This window comes from Eulemur rufifrons, chromosome 7, assembly GCF_041146395.1.
Source record: "Eulemur rufifrons isolate Redbay chromosome 7, OSU_ERuf_1, whole genome shotgun sequence".
In the NCBI taxonomy this organism is placed as follows: Eukaryota; Metazoa; Chordata; class Mammalia; order Primates; family Lemuridae; genus Eulemur; species Eulemur rufifrons.
The window spans coordinates 73,006,401-73,030,270 of NC_090989.1; the positions used below are offsets into that span (position 1 = coordinate 73,006,401).

At 34.0% G+C, this 23,870-nt stretch overlaps 1 protein-coding gene across 2 annotated transcripts in view; it reads right to left on the reverse strand.

Moving 5' to 3' along the window:
• Window positions 1-12,474: 12,474 nt before the first annotated feature.
• The window catches only part of CCDC50 (coiled-coil domain containing 50), a 67,820-nt gene continuing 56,424 nt past the window's right edge, over window positions 12,475-23,870 (reverse strand). For both annotated transcript variants that reach the window (XM_069472777.1, XM_069472778.1), the window contains 6 exons: window positions 21,773-21,888; window positions 20,964-21,008; window positions 20,752-20,856; window positions 18,926-19,005; window positions 14,766-14,872; window positions 12,475-13,391 (listed from right to left, as the gene is read on the reverse strand). In XM_069472777.1, the coding sequence (XP_069328878.1) occupies window positions 13,372-13,391; window positions 14,766-14,872; window positions 18,926-19,005; window positions 20,752-20,856; window positions 20,964-21,008; window positions 21,773-21,888 (473 nt within the window). In that variant the 3' untranslated portion in view covers window positions 12,475-13,371. The remainder of the gene's footprint in view (window positions 13,392-14,765; window positions 14,873-18,925; window positions 19,006-20,751; window positions 20,857-20,963; window positions 21,009-21,772; window positions 21,889-23,870) is intronic.

The window sequence follows — 23,870 nt, forward strand, 5'->3', positions numbered from 1 at the left end:
CTTGTGATGAATTTTAGGCTTCCGTTGTCTATTGTGGCCTATCCATAGGTAATAAATCCACTTCATGTAACCTGTGTACGAGTGTGTTCAATCTCACCACTCAGGCAACTTGGTAATTAGTGCACAGGGAACCTGTTTCACAAGTAGTTTTACATTCTTTTACTACACTTTTTTGTAATTATAAGGATTACATCAAGCATACTTGACATATCAAAGTCTAATAATATTTTTACCTCTTCCAAGACATTGAAGAAACTTCACTTTACTGCCCAAAATATGTTCTTAAACAGGTACCATAAAAATCACCTGGAAGCTTGTTAAAAATGCAAAATCTCCATCCTTACTTGGAACTTTTGATCAGAATCTACATCTTAACAAGATCCCCAGATGATTAACACATGAAAACATTTAGGCCATACTGCCTTGGAACACCTTAACTCCATTTACTCTTTCATAAATAATATACTATTTTTGTGTCTTTTAATTTGTTTACATTTTAAACCCATATCATTGTTTAAACAGTCAATATTCACTTACATTTGCCAATATATACTTTTAATTTATATTTATTCTTTTTATTTCTGACCTTTCATCCAAGATCATTTTTCTTTTGTCTGAAATATATATATATATATATATATACACATACATATATATATTTGCATTACCCTGCATAGATTTTTTTGTTTGAAAATTTTCCTGCCATTTAAAAAAACTTTATTATGGACATTTTCAAACATCCCAAGAGAAAAGAGAATAATAAAGCTGATTTACCTATCTTTAATGATCAATATATGGTCACTTTTTTTTAATACCTCATTCACTTCATACACACTGACATACCTGTTCAGATATTTCTGTGTATATCTCTGAATTATAAGGATTCTTTTGTCATTATGTTACAACCTAACCCCAATATCATTATTGCACCTAAAAGATTAATACTAAATCCTTAATGTCATCAAAATCAAGTCTTCATATTTCCCCTATCATCCTAAGGATTTGGTCTTCAGTTTCTTCACAATTAGATAAAGCATGACTTATATTTTAGTCTCTCCCTCTCCCCATTTTCCTTACATTTTCAAGAATTTTTGTCGTTTGTTTTATAAAGTTTCCCACAGACTGGGTATTTATTGCAGATTGCAAACTTATGTTGTTATTTAAAATGTTCTTCAGTATCCTGTACCTCTTCTAAGTTAGTAGAGAAATGTTGAAACTTGGTCATTTTGTTGCTAGTATTGTTACTTCTATTTGGAGGCATACAATGTCTAATTCCCCCTTCTTTTATGTCAACTGTTCATGAAAATAATCATAATCTTGTTCTATCATTTTTTACTTGCTGTAAAAGTACTTCTATCAAGGGAAATTAACCCTCATCAACCATTCATTACCCTAAGGTACATATCCTAGTTTTTGTGTTTTTTGAGTTTTTATGAGGTATTTATTGGATAATATTGATAATTACATGAAAAATATTCCAATTTATATGGAAATTGTTCATCTTTTTATTTCTGAATATTATGGGGGTATAAATGTTTAGGTTACGTATGTTGCCCTTGCCACCCCCCCCCCACTCCCCCGAGTCAGAGCTTCAGGTATGTCTGACATATCTTAGTTTTAAAAAGGCAGGATGTAAGCTCAATTATTCCCCTCATTTACCAGTTTTCAAAATAATGAGTGGCTCCATGGCAACTGCTGAAATTGAGCACTAAGAATTATTTTGAAATAATAAAGATTGTTATAAGTTTATAGATTTAAACACATTTAATGTGTTTCTATCCATTGCAGTTATTATGTTTATTGATAGACAATTTGTCCCATCTTTTGCTGGTAGAAACCTCTTCAAGTTGGGGACAGTTTGACATGACCCTAGTAATTTTTGATAGCTTCTTTGACAATTACTGGTAGCATAAGTATTTCAGCTTTACCTTATAAATTAAAATCCCAGAAATAAATGAGTCACTCCTTTATGAAGGTCTGATTTCTTTTGGTAGGAAATATTATTTCAAGACCATAATCTGAGAATGAAGGATGGTCACTGCTACTGAGTGCTCATTTTTCTAGGCTTTTTCAGTGGACAGAGATGGTTGAATTTCTTTTTTTAGTATGTGTATGTGTGTGGAGATAAAGAAGGGGGGAGGGAGAAAGAAAGACAGAGAGAAAGTCATTTGAAATAGTTCCCATCTATATGATTGTTAACCAGCTGAATACAGTGAAGTTCACTTGTTTCATCTTCCTTTAATTTCTAAAGTTTGCTTATTTATAAAATTTTGTTTCATAATGATTTAAGTACCTAACTCTAACATCAAATCTGCAAAATAAAGAATATTATGTCTAGCTTCTACATTTCACCCACACACATTTTCCTCCCTCTCTATAGCAAACCCCAAAATTTTATTCTATTTTTCTTAATAGAAAACATGCATACATAATAGAATCATGCTCCCCACCCTCTTTTCCAGATACATGGTAGAAAACCTGCATGTTTTCTCTACCTTGCTTTTGTCATTTAAAAGTACATCACTCTATGGTTGAGATCTTCTTCATACCTTCGGACAGTTAAATAATACTCCATGGTGTATTAACAACCTAGCTTTTTCATTAAAAATATTGAGATCAATTTTCTAACATTAATTTACAAAATAACTCAATTTCCTTTTTAAGCAATTGCCGAGAGGCATCAGCAAAAGATAAGTAAACAGTCCCAAGCTCCTGGTCCCACAAAGAAACATCAAAAAACAAGCAGAAACTGTCCAAATCAACATTGTTAGAACTCTGGAAAGCCATCAAAGGCTTACAGCAACCTAGTGAATACTGCAGCAAGGAAAAGTTAATTTATAAATGGTAGGAAAATTTTCTGGCATTTTACTTGTCCTTGCTTCATCTCCTCTCTGGCTCAGCAGCAGTCTTGAAGGCAGCAGCCCACATGTGCAGGATGGGATTCTGGTCCCCGGTTCCAGAGGAAGCAAAGCAGACCTTACATGCAAATTATTGTGTAGATCTGTTCTAACCTGACTGAGGCCTAGCTGAGGATAATGCAAGGTGCTTATCTTTGTTTTGGCTCACTTGGAAATCACTCAGGCCAGAAAAGCAGTGGGCATTACTTGAAAACACTGCAAGGTCAACAAGAAACTCAAAGACATCTAAGGCAAGAGATTACCATCGAGACACACAACAGACAGCCTTAGGCCTAAGAAAGCAAGCTATGGAGAAAAAACCAATGCCAAAGAAAAAATCTTGAAGGCAGCAAAACAGAAATAATCATCAAGTTTTCAGTGAGATTAACAGCCAATTTCCCATCAGAAACCATGGAAATCAGGATGTGGGATGACGTAATGAAAGGGCAGATCTTCAAAATATAAAAAGCAAACACTGACAAAACTAAAGGAAAAAATAGTTCTAGAGTAATAGTTGGAGGCTCCAATATCCCACTTTTATTAATGAACAAAACATCTAAACAGAAGACCAATAAAGAAATAGAGGATTTGAATAACACTACAAACTCACTAGATCTAACAAACATAGTACATTCAACAGCAGAACACACATTCTTCCCAAGTGCACATGGAACACTGTCCAAAACAGACTATGCTGGGCCACAGAGGAACTCTTAATAAACTTAATAAGATCAAAATCATACAAATATCCTGTCTGATTATAATTTAATGAAGCTAGAATACAAGGAAACTAGAAAAACTAAAAATTTATGCAACTTAAGCACATATTTCTACATAACTGAGTCAAAAAAAAATCAAAAGGTAAACTAGAAAATACTTAGGAAAAAATGAAAATGACAAAATACAATATACCAAAACTTATGGGATGGAGCAAAGGCAATACTCAGAGGGAAATTAATAGCAATACATATTCGTATTACAAAGATGTCAAATCAATAACCTAACTATACACTTTGAGAAACTGGAGGGAAAAAAGAAAACTAAACTGAAAAGTAGCAAAAAAGGAGAAATACTAAATATCAAAGTAGAGATCAATAAAATAGGGCATAGAAAAACAATTGAGAAAAATTAACAAAACTAAAAGTTGCTTCTTTGAAAAGATAAATAAAATGGACAAACTTTAGTTAAGACTCACAAAAAAGAGAGAGGCAGCAAATAACTAAAATCAGAAATAAGAGTAGAAAAATTACTACCAACCTAAGGGAAATTATTAAAAAGTATTATAGAAGAATACTATGAACAATCGTACACCAATATATCAGATAACCTAGCTGAAAGGAACCAATTCCTAGACACATAAATTACCTAAACCAACTCAAGAAGAAATATATAGTCTCAATTGATCTATGAGAGATTGAATCAGTAATTTAAAAACTCCTAACAAAGAAAAGCCCAGGAATGATGGATTCACTGGTGAATTCTATCAAACATTTAAAGAATTAACAGCAATCCCTCTCAAACTCTTCTAAAACATAGAAGAGGAGGTAGCAATTCCTAACTTATTCTATGAAGAATTACCCTAAAAGCCAAATAAAGATATCAAAAAATAAAATTACACACCAATACCTCATATGAACACAGAAGTAAAAATACTCAACAAAATACTAGCAAACAGCATATTAAAAAGATTATAACACTATGATCAAGCAGAAGTTATCCCAGGAATGTAAGTGTGGTTCAACTTAAGAAAATCAATGTAATATACCACATAAATAAAGAGAGGGAAAAAGCATGGCCAACTCAATCAATGCAGAAAAGTACTTAACAAAAATCAAGATGAAACCATTAAAATAATCTAGGAATATAAGGGAACATCCATGAAATGATAAAAAGCATTTCTAAAAAACTCAGTTAAGATATTCAATGGTGGGAAAATGAAAGCTTTCTTCCTAAGATTGAAACAAGTCAAGGATGCCCACTTCCTCTGCTGTTATACAAATACTGCACTTGAAGCTCTAGACAGAACACGTAGACATAAAAAATAAATAAAAGGCTTCTCAATTTGAAAGGAAGAGGTAAAACTATCTCTGTTTGACTATAACACAATCCTACATATTGAAAATCCCACAGAATCCAAAAGACAGCTACTAGAGTTAATAAGTGAATTCAGCAAAGTAGCAGGTTACAAGATCAACACATAAAAATCAGTCATTTTTATTCCCTGGCAATAAACCTCACCCTGAACCTTACACCTTATATAAAAATTAAATCCAAACTGATTAAGGACTTAAATGTGAAACTCTAAAAGTTCTAGAAAAACATACCGAAGAAAATCTTCAGGATCTATGGCTAGGTAAAAAGGTCTTAGACTTGACACCAAAAGAACACACAAAACAAAAAATTGATATTCAACAATTGGTACTGTCCTCTCCAGGCCAAAGAAGTCCATCATCATTCATACATACACTCTTTAAAGGTAATGACAGATGTACCTGCAAACACACACACACACCTGCCCCAGTTCTGTCTGAGCACCACTAAGGATTGATCAGGAATTTAAGGGCATGAGGTTAACAGATCAGCAGGAAAGGCTTCAGATGAACGCCAAGAGAACTGCTAGTGAAGACAAAGATAAGGTAGTAATTACACAAAGTAATTAAGAGTGGCAAGTATAATTAAAGGCATGTCATGATTCACATGACCAAAATGCATAATTAGGCCCAGGAATTGGTAAGAAAAGTGGGTGTGTCTTGGGAGTACGGAAAGCAAGGTATACTAGTGGGAGGTACAAGAGTTTACAAGAACATCCAAAGACCACTTGATGAAAGGGGCTCAAATGTGAAACTTGGGGATAAAAAATTGAGATAGACTTTGGTTAGAGAAACACATTCAAGTTAATGACATTCTGCTGGATGTGGAGCCAGAATTAGCAGAATAGTTCAGTCAAGAACACAAGATCAGGATTAAGCCCTTTCAGATGAACGGCTAGGGAAGTCTTTGTGACTTTCCAGGCCTCCCGTAGTGCATGAGGCCACTGTCTACCTGGCAACATCTTAAAAGAACCCAACAGCCCTTGACAAAAGGAATCCTAGAATGTTAAACTTGAAGAAATGCTTACTCCACACATGACAGAACTGAGGTAGAGGATAAATGAATCCCAAGGTCTTGAAGCAAGGTCATAGCAAAACCTGAACTAGGACCCACGTCTTATTCCTGTGGATTTCTTTAGTGTACTTTTTGTTGCAGCCCTTGTTTGCATTTGTTCATTTAAACATGATACCTGGATCTAATGAGGGGAGTGAACAAGTCGTCTTCTTGCCCTTTGAAATGGGGGTAAAATTCTCTTGAAACTACAACCCTAGGATTTTCTGTAGTCCTGAGTCTCTTCAAGATATTTGTCAACTCTCTATGGTGTGGGAGGTGGATAATGTTCTCTCGGCTGCCTTTAAGGAGGGGCTTTCTAGTGTGCTACTTCTCCACACCACGTGGACATAACCTAACACTCAGGCTCGGTCATAGTCCATAAAAAGCACCCTATCACCTTGTGCACCTTCTACCACAGATTAAAGGGAGCTATATTACTTAAATAACTTAATTGGTTTCTAGAGTATGTATTTTTTTTTTCACTGACAACTTTACCTAGAATCTTCTAGAGATCAAAGGTTGAAATCAACACACCAACTTTCTTCAAATGAAATAATAGCACCTGCACATCACTGGTGCTCCTGGGATCTTATAGTGACTACAGATATCATTTAGAGTCCCATTATATTTGCCAGGGAAGAAACTGACACCTAGAGAATCTCCTTCAGGGAAACTAAACGGTGTCCTCTTTAAAAATCAATTTAGTAGACAGTGAAAACACTATCTTATTTTTATCTTATCTGTTAAATTTCTGCAAAACCAGTTCCTACATCATGGTTATTTTATTATTTATTTATTTTCTCAAAATCCATTTAAGTGTCTACAAGGTGTCAGGTATAGTACAAACTGAGTTGTACTCACGGAGTCTCTAATCATTAGGATTATTGTGTAAACATCCACTTACCTGTTTTTTTTCTCCCAAATACATCAGTCAAGCCACCATATACCACACACAAAACAAACCTACTTCTCTGATTCATACTTGGGAGTTTTCGTTGAGAATTTCAATGTACTAGGCATCAGTATCATGTTATACATGTTTACAGAAAATGGATAGAACTGGAATAAGAAGAAATTTTACTGTTATTAAACAGATATATTAGGGTTATTTTGTAAGAAAGAAAGAAAAAAACAAATATTACCATAACTTACCAAGTCCTTGAATGAAGTAAAGAAAACATGAGACAGAGACCACTGACTTAACAAATGAATGACTTTATTAAGAGAGGACAAGACTGGTGTTTACCTTGGTCTAACCATACAGGAAAACAAAGCACATAGACTTATACAATACTTTGGTTTAAAAATTATTCATAATATCAATGTTAGACCTGATGTTTAATAAATCAAATGTGACATAAGGTGTAAAAATTAAACCATAAAAACACAAGCTTGCATAGATGAATTAATGTAGGTGTACAATTGGCATCTACGGGAGGCCTGAGCACTGGAGAGTGACTGAATGATGGTGCCCACCTCAACCTCCCAAGACATGAAAGTCACCAGCACCATGTTTCTCATTTTCCTCAATGAGGTCATCAACAGGGACAACTTGTGCTGTATGAAGGTGAATTAAAATAAGACTGTTTCCATCAGCCTAACCAGATGGGTACATACATACCCACCAGTACCCACTACCGGTCACCTATAAGGCATTCACAAAGTATCCTTCACAGTTTCACTTAATCTCTAGATAGGCATGTGGTCTGGGGTGGCCTCTTTGTTTTCTTTCCTCATACAGGCAACTATATTCCATGAAGGTTCTGTTCAGTTCGATGAAATAACTATTTGAAAGCTGCCTTTCCCTCTGGGGCTTGGCTATAAAATGAGAAGCACTTGGGATAATCTCTCATTTGTTTTATGAATATATCCACATTCCAAATGTCAAAGGGGCATTTACCAAAAAATCTGAAAGTGCCTGGGCACTGTGTAGGAGATCACTTTTCCAAATAATAAGACAAATGACAGCAACACCTCAAATTTCCTGAGCAACTTGATTTATATGAGGAAACTATTATACTTTTTAATTCAGCACCTTTTCAAAATACAATGTGCTGGTATGGATTCTTCTTCGGGGAAACCCCATTACGGAGAATTCTCATTTTGGAACATCATTTTCATATGCTATCTCCCCACTGTCCCTTCTCATTATCTACAATAGTTCATGAAATCAATACTGGGTTACCTATAAGAAGCAGGTGAAAAATATAGCTATTTCTGAGAAAGGGTATTTGGCTTTCAGTTTATAGCAAATGCTGAAGTTGTAGCCTATGGGGATTCACAGGCTAATTCAATCAGAAGTACAAAAATTCTGACATCAAAAACCCTCTCACCAAATTTAACAGCTAGAAACTATTTTAGCAATTATAGTCTGAAATTCAGTGCAACAAAAATGTATACTAAGTATATTCTTTCAACTGTCTTCACTGTTCTTAATCATTGTTCTTTCTGTGAAGGAAATGTCACTCAAACCCTGTCTTTCAATTCTTCTATTCTTTATATATGAACCTCAGCAATGAATAATGGGGCACTAAGTTACACAATCAATTCTGCCCTTATCTGAAGTGTTGAAACCAGCACAGTGTTGGCTCCCTACACTATGAAAAATTACCAAAAAAAGAGAAAAACATTTTCTAGTTTACTGAGAATATACAAATGCATATTAGATCTATTAGGAACATGTTACTAGGTAGTGTTCACACATATATAAGAGAAAGAGAATGGTTTTAGGGCCATCTATTTCCACAAATCAACATAATTGTGTTAGTTTGTGCCAACAAATAGAATCTTTAAAAACCACTCTGATGTCTTCTTGACCATAGCAAAAGTTTTCCTGGTTAACTTTCTCTTAAAAGTAATAAAACAGAAACACTTCACATTAGCAAATCTCCCATTTCAAGTAAATGTCTCTATTTTGTTTGGTTTTCTCCTTTTTTTGTTAATGGTAAAGATTTCAATACGTTAAGAATGTTGGTGAAATTCTTACAAACAAATAATCTGAATGTCTTCACTGCACAATAAAACCTTTGGAAATAATCTTCTACATAGTTATCATAGAAAAGGAGGGCAGTCAACTCTCAATTATTCAGGAAGTGATCACCTGGTATGAAGCATATGGCCAGGATGTTCTCACTCTCCTTCTACCAGTCTTTTTGGTCATGCCACTGCTTATTCAGAGGTTGACAGACAACTTGAAATAAAATGATATACCTGTCAATGTTACAGGTCAGCCACAGCTCAGTAGCAGAGTAGGTCCAAAGCTCCTGATGACTAGAATGCTTGGGGATCATCTTGTGAATTTTGTATCTTGATGGAGAGTTGACTGTGGTTCACAGATAGGAAGTAGTGTGCACTGACTTTGGTCAGAGTCAAGCTGATTTAAGGCAATAATGCTCCTCACAGGCATTGCTGGCATCAGGTATAGGTCTCATCAGAAAGGTGACTCTGTAGTAGTGAGATTTTTCCCAGTTTACCCTTTCTTTCTTGACTTGTCTAGAATAAAATTTCAGTATTTCTAATGATAGTTGTTAAAGGCCAGGAGCAACAATAGCCTCTGACTCTTCCCCTTAATAGTCTTACATATTACCAGGGATAAAAGAGATTCTTCCACCAAGATTTGGATGACATTGTCCCCCATGCAGCATTAACAGGACATTCTCCATTTTGCTTCTACATGCCCATATTTCCTATCATGGGCTAAGAAGAATAAAGTATTCTTTTACTAAGATAAGCAGATATGGCTTTAAGACTCACAGGCACCACCAGAAATGAGGAGAGATGGGATCATTTTATATAGTCACTTCTCTATGACTAGTAAGTCATGGGGAAAGTACTGTAAAAAAATCTGTTTTTCTTTTTGCTGAACAGGTTTTCACTTTTTGTGATCATTTCTAAAATTCCTATGTCATCAGAATATGGCACACTATGTACAGTGAAATCTACCTGACCAATGTTCCCTTTCTATGTTAATGCTCCCTACACAAATACTGTCTTCCCAAAAGGGAAAAAGCCTTTGACTGCAAACTCTATTCTGTTCTCAGTCCTTCAGAAAGCTGTTTACACAGGGGTCTTGCTCCTTTATTAGGCTGAAGATCTTACAGCCCATCATCACAGTAATCTGTCAAGAAAATCATCATTGAATAATGACTCCATCTTGGTATTCCCCAAAGTGATTTTTTTCAAAGGCAACACTCATTTAAAATCAAGGCTTTAAAATGTTAACCACTTGAGTGGTAAAATCAATGCACCATATTATAGTAGGTATTTCCAATTTGGCACAACACAAAATTTAGAGAAGTTTTGACAGATTATCAGTTAAAAACTAATTTTTTTTATACTTAAAAGTTCTGACTTTGAGGAAAAGAGATGGACAACAGTCAGCAATGAATTTATTCATCATCTAGTTCAGCTCAGGCCCAAGAAGGGAAGAAAAAGGGGAAATGGGCTGGGCTCACAATATTCTAGAGTGAATTCAGTAAAAATAAGGACCAAGGTCACACATTTTCAAATATGTTGACCTAGATCCATGTGGCCACTGCCATTCTGAAAAAGTTTTCTGCCTGAGAGCATCTATCCTTATCTTCCTTTCCTAATTTAGATATTTCTCTATGATCAAAAACCATATGGGTTTTTTTTAACAGTTCATTAGTATGCTGCTGGTTGTTGTAGTCACTTGAGAAATGGTAATTCAATAGTATGAAAAGTCACTTTCTAAAAATCTCAATGTTCTTTTATAAGCCTTTATAATAAAGCTCCATAATATATTGTGCTTATACAACAATACTGGTGTTAATGGGGCCTGGTCTCCAAAGAACAGAGATATAGGAACAGAAAGGTTTTCCAAGGCCAGAAGTATTAGTTTACATCAAAACATTAAAGCATATTGTGGGCCTAAAAATTAAACTGCACATGTTCCAGCAGCAGCAATAATACAAAAATCAATGTAAAAATGACAAAGAACAGAGAACACAGTGAAGAGTGTCTGGCAGTTCATTAAAATACAGTTGTTAGTTGCTTCTATAGTCTCAAAGATAATTATCACACTATTTGAATGAGAAAGAATAAGAGGATTTAACTGGTTGAGTGTGATTTCTATTTCCTTATTCGTAGGGCAAAAATTGCTCTGATACTCTTAAAAAAATGTTTGCTTTACAAAAAAATTAAATAAAGATACAATATTTTAAAATTCTAATTTCCTAAAAACCTAAAAAATGTAACAAATTTTTAATACAGATATTGATTTGATATCACAAGGGAAATACCACTTTTGGTCACTCACTAAGACAGCCGAAACATTAACATTCTGGTTATATGTTAAGTGGCTTGACATTTTTTTGAATGAAATATCTCCAATTAACGTTTTACAGTAATAAATATGATTGGATGAAATACATGAGAGGCAGAAGAAATGCATAATTTTTAAAGTAAAACTGATCATTGTATGAGATAGAAAAATAAACATTTATAAAATAAAAATATGGCAAATGATGTTGCCTATTTTTCTAATTATCAAATAAAAATACAATGTGTTTCTCTTTTAAAGTTACCATAAAAAAAACTTTCAAGAACATGAAGCAAAATCACAGGGCAGATTAAGAAAAATACAGCATTGCTACAATTCAATAAGGCCTAAGCTTTGAATATTGAAACCACTATCTGGAATTTGACTTAAGGCCAGGACCTCCATTTTGTCTCCCTGTCCATATTTAAATGAAGATTTTTCTTTATTCATTTCATCACAGTTATATAAAATCCTGTTATTTTTCCTTTCCTTCATTTCTCCAAAATGACTATATCCCTTAGGGATAGAGATTATCTTTCTGGATTATCACTTGCCCAAAACATAACTCTTTAGATGACTCTTACTCAATTTCCTACAATACAAAAAGTTTATGAAACTAAAAATCTTTCTCAAAATGAGAAATCCAAATCTATTCTGAGACACCGTTCTAAAGAGCTTCCTGAATATTGCCCAGCTTTAAATACTATCTGGAAAGATAAGGCAAACAGAAGGCAGTTCCCAGTGGGAAAAAAATTAGTAACTTTTTCTCCAGTGACCTATATAATTCTTTCCTAAACAAATACCATATTGAAATGCCAAAAATTTCAGATTTATATAATGAAAAATAATAGCAAGTCAAGCTAAAGAGATATATTACATATGTGTACGTATATGTGTGTGTATAGCTTGACTGCCATGTGTTAACTAAGAAGTATGGAAAAATAAACAATTCCATCAGGTTAGCAGCTACACAAAGACTCTAAATTTCTTGAAGATAAGTTTAAAGGTCTTGTACAAAGGAATACCACCCCCATTAACAAATGTATAAAACCAAATACTTGAATAAAGAATCACTTTATCAAATGCAACTTCATGTTAAATTAATCTAATTACTGACAGGTTAAAAAAATATTATTGAGAAGTTGCCAACAAACACTGCTAGAACATTAAGCAAGAGAAAAACTTCAATCTACAGCCAGAGAGACTGATGGCATCATTACTTATGCAATCATCTTCCAATTCCATTTCCCTTGGCTCTACAAGTAAATGTAAAACAAAAGAAGGGATACAAAATTTTCACTTACGGTTGACTTTGCACAAATTTGAGTTAAAATTTCAGAGAATCACCTTTTTTGCCAATAAATACTAATAAATGGTCCATCGCCCAGGGGCCTCAGAAGGCCTTACTGAAGAGGCAAAAGCAGAGTAAGTTACAGAATGATATCTAGGCCAATTTCTGCAGAAAGGCTTAGAAGGATACACAAAATCTCTACAGACCATGCAGTTGGAATAACATATTTCAATTGCTCCAAGTATTTCTTTTTTTAATACTTAATGGTTGCAATTCTTTTCTTTTCCTGAAGAGTACAAAAAGCAAAGGCTCTGTCCTTCAAAAAATATCATATACTAATGCACCAGAAAAGCTATTTCTTATATTCTTTTATTCTGCATTGCATCCAAACATTATGTTTTACTTTGAACGTTCATCTCCATAAAATTCAAACTGCTAAATAAAGCCTAGACTCTAGATACTAATACTCCATACCTAACAAGATGGTATTTTACAGAGCTCTTAGACACTATATCCCAGGAAGTATATGCAGCATAGAGATGGCCAATATTCAGAAGCTACATTTTCTTACACTGCCCAAGTGATCACAAATAACCAAAATGTATGAAATGAATTAAAAATATTCATGGTCAAAAACCACTTGAGGATAAATCCCAGGAATACAAACATGAGAAGAAAAAGTAAGTGTAGAATGCATTCTGTATCATCTAGTAATATTTGCTACAGTGAGTCCATTTTTGAAGCAGATTCCTAGATTTTTACTGCTTATAATGAAAACCTGGGGAGGAGAAGAAAAAAGGAAACAAAATTAAAGAAACATCTTTGAAACTCTTGACAGTTTTAATCCCTCCCCAAGCAAAATAATCCATCTTTATTTCTATGCATTTCCAGTGGTTTTTGTTTTCTTTGTTCCTGATGATAAAATGTTTATATACAGAATCAATGTGTTATTTTAATATTATACATTAAATGTATGTGAAGGACAGTAAAACATCCCCTCAAAAGTGATGCACGCATTGTTTATGAAAGAAAAACATGAGCTACTTACAGATAAATCTGGGATGGCCAAAATGCCACTAACTGATGGAAACTGTGGTGGGTGGGTTGTTTTGATAAACTCACCCTATCTTTTAAATAATGTCTTTTGTCTTATTCTCAATATCGAAAAAATGTCAGAAAGGAGGGAAGTTTTTTAAAAAATGGAAATGACTGACAATTCCCACTCAGACTCTAATTAGTCGAGAATGTCACCTGTGCAATGGTATTTTTTTAGTGACAGTATAAAAGGTCCTTTAAAGAAATTTTGGGAGACTATGATTAGATTTGGATAATAAAAATACTAAGAAATAATTTTATTTTAACTAATAAAATTTTATTTAATTATATATTTTTGAAATAAAAAAATCACCTAGGAAATCTTTAAAAACCATTACAACAAATGAACTCCATTAAACAATAAGACCTAATATATTTGTAAAGTCTATTATAATCTGCAAACTTCTTTTACACATTTTATCTTATATGATCCACACCTCTCACACTATTTATTTAGATAGCCTTTATTTTATAGATAAGGAAATTAATATAAGAAACTACTTTTTTATTACTTCATTTTACAACTTCATAAAAATGCATATAAGTAAATATGTCCTTGGAAGAGCAAATACATCCAACAACTTCTTCCATTTTAAAGGTTGGTACAATTTAGGTATCTATATTCTTTGCTCATTTTCTTTGCTCCATTTTTCTTTTACATAAAAGTTTTGTGTGGGAGATGTGGATATTTTACATCTAATTTAATAGAGTCATGGGTGGATGGGAAGCAAGAGCAAGGATAGAAAAAGCTGTCCTATGATCTAAACAGAGGTCAAAAATCACCCTTTAGTAAAGACTTAGATGGAAGCTCTGAACTCTCTGTAGAGGAAAATGCAAATACACAGAAAATCTTGCATTCATTTTGAGGTGTTTTGTTTTCTGGTTTTTGCCTTTTTATTTGTGTTTTAATAAATGAAGAACACTATAAGGATCTGCTGAAAGGAAGATAACGTATTTTCCCACTTTAGTGATCAGAAGATGATATTTGAGTTTTCCACCAACACATGAGGCTTATAAAAAGGAGGCCCTAAACTTGACCTTACACACTCTTCCTTACCTTTGTGAGAGGACTCTGATTTTGAGAAATGACGTGTAGAACTCTGCTGGTTTGTATAATGGGTGTAATCCAAATCCTCAGCATCTGTCATGGTGGGTGGTGGTGGCCTAAAAAGAAGCCAGAATTTAAAGAGATATTCTAAGTAATGTTTACTACAAGGTCACTTCTCATTGGATTGTACGGTAAAAACATTTTCTATAGAAATGAAAAGCCAAATGCTTTAGAATTTGCATTTTAGTTCCTGGACAGTTATATGTGCCTGAATAAATTATTTTGTCTTACTCTTCCTTTGTTTTTATGCATGTAATTCAATTAAGAAAATATTTTCTCAATAACTGATATGTATGAGGCACTGTGCTAAATAAACAAAAATTAACGAGATAGGACTGCTGCCATTAATAGGAAATATACTTTATTTTGGTAAGTTTTACCAAAGAGGAAGAAAAGAAAGAATAGAAAAGAAGAAAGTAGTAAAGTTAAGGAAGAAAGGAAAGAAAGAAAAGGAACAGAAAAAAGGAAGACAGGCAAGGAGGGAAGAAACTAGAATAAACATAAAATTTCATGAACAAAGTTCCTTTATCCACTAGGTGGCGAAGTAGATCTTAATACATATGCAACTTTCTATTTAATACATTCACTACTTTTTATGTCAAAGAAAACAAAATGTAAAAAACAAAATTAGGTAACTTTTACCGAACTTCTTATTATTTTAAATTACTTAATGTAAAATTTTACAAAGATTTGGCATTGAAGATGAAGAGTTAAATCTCTATTCTTCTTTTTGTTTCCCAAAAGCATACTCGTATTTTTCATTTAAGCATAGAATCAGATGAGGTTAAGATTTATTTTAACCAGTATTCTTAACTACTCTACTATGCTTTGCTACATAGGTGTGTATTTTTATCAGGAGCAACAGCATCTGTATGCAAGATTATATATGTGTGTATATATATATGCATCCGTATTTACATTTACATATGTATCTATATCTTATACTTTCAAATACCATTTGATGATATTTTTTATGTATATTTTTATATTTTCAGGCATTTGTTATACACATAATTAATGTGAGAGTAGTGAATAACGTAACATTTTTTCTTGTTTTGCTCTTTGAACCATTTACAAATATTAAAAAATTAAATGGTGTTTTTCTTTCATTAACTGACATTTATAATATTTACCTTAAAAAAGGAATAAAAGGACTTACTAGGAAGGGTTGAGACAAATCAATCTCACTCCAGGATTAAGGAATTTAGCTTCACAAAACAAACAGGTAGCTAAAGAAGTGACTTAGGCCCAAGAAAACAGGGTTGCTAATCAGGGTGGCAGAGTCTATTCTTTACTCTTTTATTAACCTTACTCAAGTGGTACAAAAGCAACTTTCGTAACCAAAACATTTGTACTCCTATAATATTCTGAAATAAAAAAAAAATTCAAAAACCCAGGGAGACAAAAACTGAGTAGGACTCATAATTAGTGCCTCACCATCAACTAATCATCAAGGAAAAGGATGCTAAAGTTACAAACAGCACAGGATGTCAGCAAATTCTCTAGGACCTCCATGTAAGGATAAACAAATCAGAATGCCCTCGGTTCTCTCGGTGTATTGTACCGTTCAGTTTTTGGGTTATACAGAGAACAAATGTTGGCTTATTGCTACCGGGAGTCCTACCAAATTATTTTGTTGCACTGGAAACATTTGTTTCAAAGTTAAGGGTATTTATATTCAAAGTTAGAAAAATCTTATTAACCAATAATTTCTTTTATAGTTTTTGTTGTGTTAGGATTATCTGTTTCCTACTGTTCTCATGAAATAATTTGTATCTTTAAGTTAGTGATATAGCCTAGATATCCAAACCAGGTGACCTCCCTTACGCTTTTATAACACCCTATACTTTTCAACCATAGCATTTAACACAATCATAACAGTTATTTAGATAATTATTTGTTGAAATTATATACTTTATGAGACCATGAAAAAAAAATTCATTCTTGTTGACTGCTGCTTACCCTAGTTCTAAGCAGTTATTAGGGTACCAATAAATATTTGATAAACATTTGTATCCCTATAATATTCTGAAATTTAAAAAAATAACCATTTTGATCAGTAAGTGGACATAAAAAGGTACTTCACATTCATAAGACTGTGCTAGGCACTCAACAAGATTTATAAAATCTTTAACTTTTCCTAAGGAAAAAATGCAAATAAAGTATCAGTAGTATTACCAGTATAAATTCCTGTAGTTAAAACAATTTGGAACTTGGTTTGAAACTTTTTCCAATTATAGAGAGTTAGAATTTATTCAGATTGCTAACTGGTTCTCTATTTCCTTAGATAGTAGAAAATTTTGTAATGGACCAAGAAATTGAATTTTTGACCGTGTAATCAGCTCTACATGAGAATTTGTTTCTCCTCTAGTACTACTATTATTATACAAAAGTAATAAACATTTGACCTAGGAAGCTCCATGTTTTTCAATCCTTGAAACTCACTCTCTGTCCTAATAGCCAGTTAAACCTTTCCACATGATTAAATGTGAAGGAGGAAACCAAAGACTGTAACCAGAAAGCATATATTTGGAGATTAGCTGTACAGATATCTATATATCCAAAATATACCAGCTTTAATTTTTAACTATGGAAATACAGATTTCATAAAATTCTTACTCATTTTGTTTTGCCATACAAAATAATCTTTCTATAAATGATATTTAAAGACAAATGTTTCTCTAATGTCAAAGGTTTCCATTCTACTGGCCATAGTCACTTTACACTAATTTGTAACAGCCGCTTTTAATACATGATCATTTAATTATTCATACTTTCAAAATGCCAAATATTTTTGAAGTACCTATTACATTCCAGAAACTTGTTTTCAAACTTTAATAAACCTTTTTAAATAGTCATCCCAGACTGCTCTATCATATCTGCTTTCAAAATTATTAGTATGCTAAAGAGGCCAAGGACTTTGAAGATTATAAAATAACCCTAAAGATGATTTGAATGCATTTGACTAAAAAAATAATAATAATCCAGGCATATTTACCTACTGAGAACAGATTAGCTGCTTCTTATTTTACTTGGATACTGTGGGGATGTACTAAACTATACAGTTCTAAAATGTGCTTTAAAAAATGTTTGGCATTGCTTAACCAAAAGCTACAAGAAGAACAGATTTTATATAATTAGATAAACTATACTACTATTGTTCTCAGAGCAATACATACCTGATATAATTTTCTGAAGAATATTTATCTTCTAAAACCATGAGTTTAAAAATAGAGGATGATTTTTTAAGGACACTTAAACTTGAAGAAAACAAGTCTAGCAGCTTAAGTGTGGGCAATGAGTGACAACAACAGCGTATATTTTTAAGTGCAATAAAACCTGTATTTTAAAAATTAATAAATATTAATAATCAGGACCAAAATTCAGGTTTTAATAATTCAAAGTTTTCAAAATGTTAGATTTAGTGTTACTTTTGTTCTTTTGTTTTTAATGTTTTCTCTTCATATTCCAAACATATTTTCTTTTGAAAGGCAAAAAAAGCAATAAGTAAAAAAGAGGTTGCTTCCCTGGAGACTTATGTTAACAACTTGAACTAGAAAGATAGCACTTGCTCCATAACTATGACCCATACCTGCTTGAGAGAAGTAAGAAAGTGCATATACCATAGCCACAGCTATTTGACATACTAGAATTTAGACAGTCTACAATGACTCACATATTTGCCCAGGACATTGAGACTCAGAGAAAAATGAGTTTGAGCATGTGTAAATGTCATGCACATACCAGCATAACCATGAAACCCAGTAAAAATTTAAAACCTGAAATTTTATTTAGGAAAATGGTCAATCTGATCCCTTCCTAGCTGACAGTGTAAATTTAATGAATGCAGAGATAACAACGGGTCCTAACAAAACGTATATCCCTTCTTAATACCCCGATTTTTGTAAAATGTCCTGATTTGACTTATTTAACCTAATTTACAACCACAAATAAAGGTTCAAAATAACCCTGCAAGACTTGACACCACCTCACAATTGTAGATTTTTGGATCTCCTCTCCAAAGAACAAATACTCTTCTTAGGCAACTGACATCTCCTTACTCACCCCGAAGTCAACTTCCTCACTCTCCTTTTCAGGTGTCATCTTACCGTGCTGGCCTGTCATTCTTAGAACGGTGAGGTTCATCACTTTCTTTTGACTTTGAGTGTGCTGATTTAGGTGTTTTGGGCTATGTACAGAAAAAAAAACAAAAAAAAGAAACACACACATAATACAGAAACACCAAAAGGGGGAAAATTAGGTTTAGAAAATATGTATATCATGCCAAGCTCTCCTTTAGTAATTTCAGGTTACTTACATTTAGCTGAGCAACATAAAATATTTTTATATATGGCCATTCAGAGGTAAAAAATTATAACTATAAAGGTATGCTGGAGGCTGTCAGAGCAGCCAGATCAGTAGGCTAAACACATACAAACATGCTCTCCCACCTGGGCGTGCTTGATCACTAATTATTAACCTAATAGCTGCATGGCAACTGACAAGAATGGTGCACACACACAGAAGCTATGGAATTTAGGTTTGTGCTCTTGCAAACTTATTCCTGCACACCTGACTTAGGGCTAATGATTTTCCAGTCAGCAAACTAAGGCAAGTTCAGGTCAACTTTTTGAGGAGAGGAATTGTCCCAGCACCAGTTATAGAATGTGGAAATCACAGAAGTCATGACACTTGATAGAAATGTGGTCACTGCCCTCTGACTTTCCTAATTTATGATACTTAAAATACCTAACCTTTCCTGATTAAGAATCTGAGTAACTCCTGGGCAATTATATGTGGCTTAATTTATGTAACAGAAGTATTTGGGAATCTTTGACTAAAATGAAAATATGTAAGGAAAAACCTTGAGTTGCTAAGAGGGGAAAATGGGAAGCTAGATACACACAACATGGAAATAATACTTTTGTTTTTAGACTAACACCTGGGTAACTGAACAATAGGAAAAAATACAGCAATACTATTGGCATGATTTCTACATCTTGAGACTGTGAGGTGGGACCAAGGCACCAAGGGAGGAATTTATTCCAGAGAAAACAGTGCTAAACATCAAGTGCATCATAGATACACATCTATGGTTGCATCTTTCCAGGCCTAGTGCAAACTCCCTCTCTAAAAAGCCTGTACTGTATGAATTTTCTTCCTCTTCCTCTGGTGTTCTTATACTCAGCTTGACCTTCTATGTGTTAGCTGTCTTCCTATCTACATTATATACTCTTATCAGGAAAAAATATCTGTGTTTCCATATAGGTCCAGGGTGATGCCTTGCACACAGTCATTAATGAGTAAACTCTACTGAACTTGCAACTACCAAATACAACAATCCGATTAATCAGATTACTTTACAGCAGAATGAACTGCATTCACTTCTCACTTTGTCAACCATTTCTAATTAATGAGAGATAAGATAACAGTCCAAGCTCACACAAATAGTTCTTGCACTGTGTCATAAGCAATGATTGCTGGTGATAAGTATGTATCTGTTAGTCTGTCATAGATGAAGTTATGTCAAAGGAAAAAGAAACAGGTGCATGACAGGGCTAAAGAATAATGCAAGCACAAAGAGAAAGTAGACAGAGGAAGAGAAAGTCACTGAAAAATCTGAAAGCATGTGAAAATGCTACATTCTTCTGCAATCTAAGTAATGGATGTGAAAACTAAGATCGTTCATGACCAGAAGCATTTGCATCTCAGTTGGTCTTAAAAGGAACAGAATGAGTTTTTCAATCTTAACAGTAACTTTTTACATATTTTCAAGAATTCAAGTATTTTGCATAATGATAAACTTTTACAAATCAGATTCACATGCAGTACAGATAATTTACATATCCTAAATATGTTTGCAGAGCTTACCCTAAAAGCAGAGTACCCTTTTTATTTCTAATTAAAAACAACAACAACAAAAAACACACCTTACCTTCCACTCAGGGTCATGCTTTCTTTTGTCCAAAGATGATTTCTCCCTCTCCTTGGCTTTTTTGTAAGCTTTCTTTTCTTCAGCCATCAGAAGTCGAGCGATTTCCTAAACAAAATCCAGTCAATATCATTAACTGCAAAGTTGTAGGTAGAAAAATACTAGGATATTTCTGAAGAATATCAGCTAAACTCTTTAACTAACATGAAACTTACCTCATCCTGGGCTACTTGAGCTGCTCTCACGTCTACCTGGGTAGCCTGCGGTACAAAAAAAAAAAAAACTGGAATTCATGTTGTCCATTTTTTTTTTTTTTTTTGAGACAGAGTCTCGCTCTGTTGCCCAGGCTACAGTGAGTGCCGTGGCGTCAGCCTAGCTCACAGCAACCTCAAACTCCTGGGCTTAAGCGATCCTGCTGCCTCAGCCTCCTGAGTAGCTGGGACTACAGGCATGCACCACCATGCCCGGCTAATTTTTTCTATATATATATGTTTAGTTGGCCAGATAATTTCTTTCTATTTTTAGTAGACATGGGGTCTCGCTCTTGCTCAGGCTGGTCTCGAACTCCTGACCTCAAGCAATCTACCCACCTCGGCCTCCCAGAGTGCTAGGATTACAGGCGTGAGCCACCGCGCCTGGCCCATGTTGTCCATTTAAAAAAATCTTATAGAAGATAAACCAGTATTTAAAATTAGTTGTGATTAACATTCTTGAAGTTGATAATGAGTTGGTATACTTTCATCAGCCAGAGCAGGGGCTCTTTTTGTAAATTCTACAGCAGGGTCTTAGAGAATTATTAGAACTTAATCATGGAGAGAGAGCAACATGAGTTCTGTTGTTAATGCTTACTTAAAAAATAAAACTAGATACTCTATTCCCATTGTCTTGATTTTTCCACTCATAAAAATGGTATTAGTATCTCAACTGATGTAGGACTATAATGCCTATATTATATAATCTCAAAAATTGATTTAATTCACAAAAAACCTAATTCACCTGAATTCTTGTCTTAAAATATGCTCACCAAAAGTTCTTCTTCTTGCAGCTTTCTGGCAATTTCAGCATCATACCATTCCTGATCCCTGTGAGTTACTCGTGATGGAGTAGAGACAGCTTCTTTTTCCACTCTTGGTTTCATTCCTAAAAAAGAAAAAAAAAAAAAACCTCAATGTAATAAGGCAATTGAGGATGTTCTCCGAAAAGTTGAAAAATTTAAGGTAAAGAAGTTTTTCTTTAGTGTCTAACATGGACAATACTTCCTCCACTCCAGAATTCAGTGTGGGGTGCATTTGAAATATTTTCTGCCCTAGGCATGGAAATGGCAATGCAGATAATCCATACATTTAAACAAAATTATCCACTCAAACCTACCTGGTAAAAACTCCCCTCTCACATAATTTCAACAACAGAAAATCATGTAAGGAACTGCAAGTGAGGCCATGGCAAAATAGGAAGTGGAAGAAAAAAGAATTTAAAGAAAATCAAGTTACAGAGTCAGAGTTTAAAAGACGCTAAGCTGTCAAGTCTGGGAGATGAGAGGCTTCACTCGATTTACCTCAGCCTACATACACTACTGCAGAGGGAACAGAAACAGCATCACCTCAGAGTTATATGATAATACCCACTAGCCAAGCAGTGTAAGCCATGGCTCCTGTTCTGATAGTAAACAAACCTACTTGCTTTAGATTTTTCCCATAGCTTTGATAAGTTTAATGGCACTGTCAAATTTCAGGGAAGATATAAGGGAAATATCAAGTGCACAATGACTTTAGAGTTCTATTCTTCTGAGGAGAAAGAAACATGGGGGACTGGTGGTCAATTGTGGCTATATACTCCTACTCAACTGTGTGAATAGTAATACACTGTATTCAGAATCAACAAAAATTCTAAATGCAGTGAACAAGATTAGCCATCTGAAATAGTGACTTTCAGTAAATATGCTACTGAAGGAAGAAAGAAAATATACTCCTGATTGCCTATTTCTTTACACCAGTGGCTGTCGACCAAGGCTACATATAAGAATCACTTGAGGGTGCTTTAAATAAATATATTTACCCAAAACCTGAGAGATTCTAATCTAAGTAGCTTGAGTGAGCCCGGGCCTTCAGTAAGTCTTTAAGTCTTCCCAGTTGATTCTTACTTACAATTAGCATTGGAACAACTAGTTTAGTATATTATGCACATCAAAATTAACACGATGCCTAACAACACGTGCTTCACTTGCTGTTAACAAAAAATAAAAAATAAAAAAACTGGAAAGAAAACTAAATATTGAACAAATACAAAGAACTTAAGTTATCTTATGAAGCCTATCTTTGTAGAACTTTCAACCTAGCTTTGTGGCAAATTCAAAAGCCAGAGATTCATACCCATCTGTCTTTCCCACAAATAAAGACTAGTAAACCTGGCTTTGTTAGCTTTAGGCCTAATAGAAGCTGATTACACAGACCACTTCAAATCATCTCTAAAGCTACTCTGTTTTATGCTGGGCTGGACTGGTTTTAATCTGGATTCCTGAGTGGTTTGGGACAGCATATTCCCAAGAGTAGACCATATGTAAATAGAACATCAACCTCCCTGAGTTTCGATTAACTTGGTCATAGCTAGAAAGGCAGATTTCAGGAAAAATAAATGAAATTAGACAGAGAACTTAGTACTGGGCAAGGTCAGTGGACAGAACAGGCTGCTATACCATATTCTAATCTATAGACAAATGATACTTCAATGAGCAACCCAAAGCCTAGTTGAGGATGACAGAGCATGCCTAGCTCTTTTAATTCTCCCATCCAGTGAAATGATAGAGTGGGGATGTGCTCAAATTTCAAGATACCAAACTTTCCCATTATGCCTCTTACTGTATACCACAGAAATAACTGAGAAGTTATTTTATTTTAAATTTTATCAAAGACATGTTTTAAATTCTATTAAAGATATATTCAATTGAACAGTCTTAATAGGTTTGACAGGGTGATAAGACTGTAAACTCTGACAGATAATAGAGAATGACAACTTCATTAATAAGAGTCAGAATCTGAGGTAATCTCTCTCTCAGTCCCAAATATTTAGAGGCGAAACAGTTTGTTTAAACCCTCGATATATCGTTGGAATTTGCAAGTCTTATA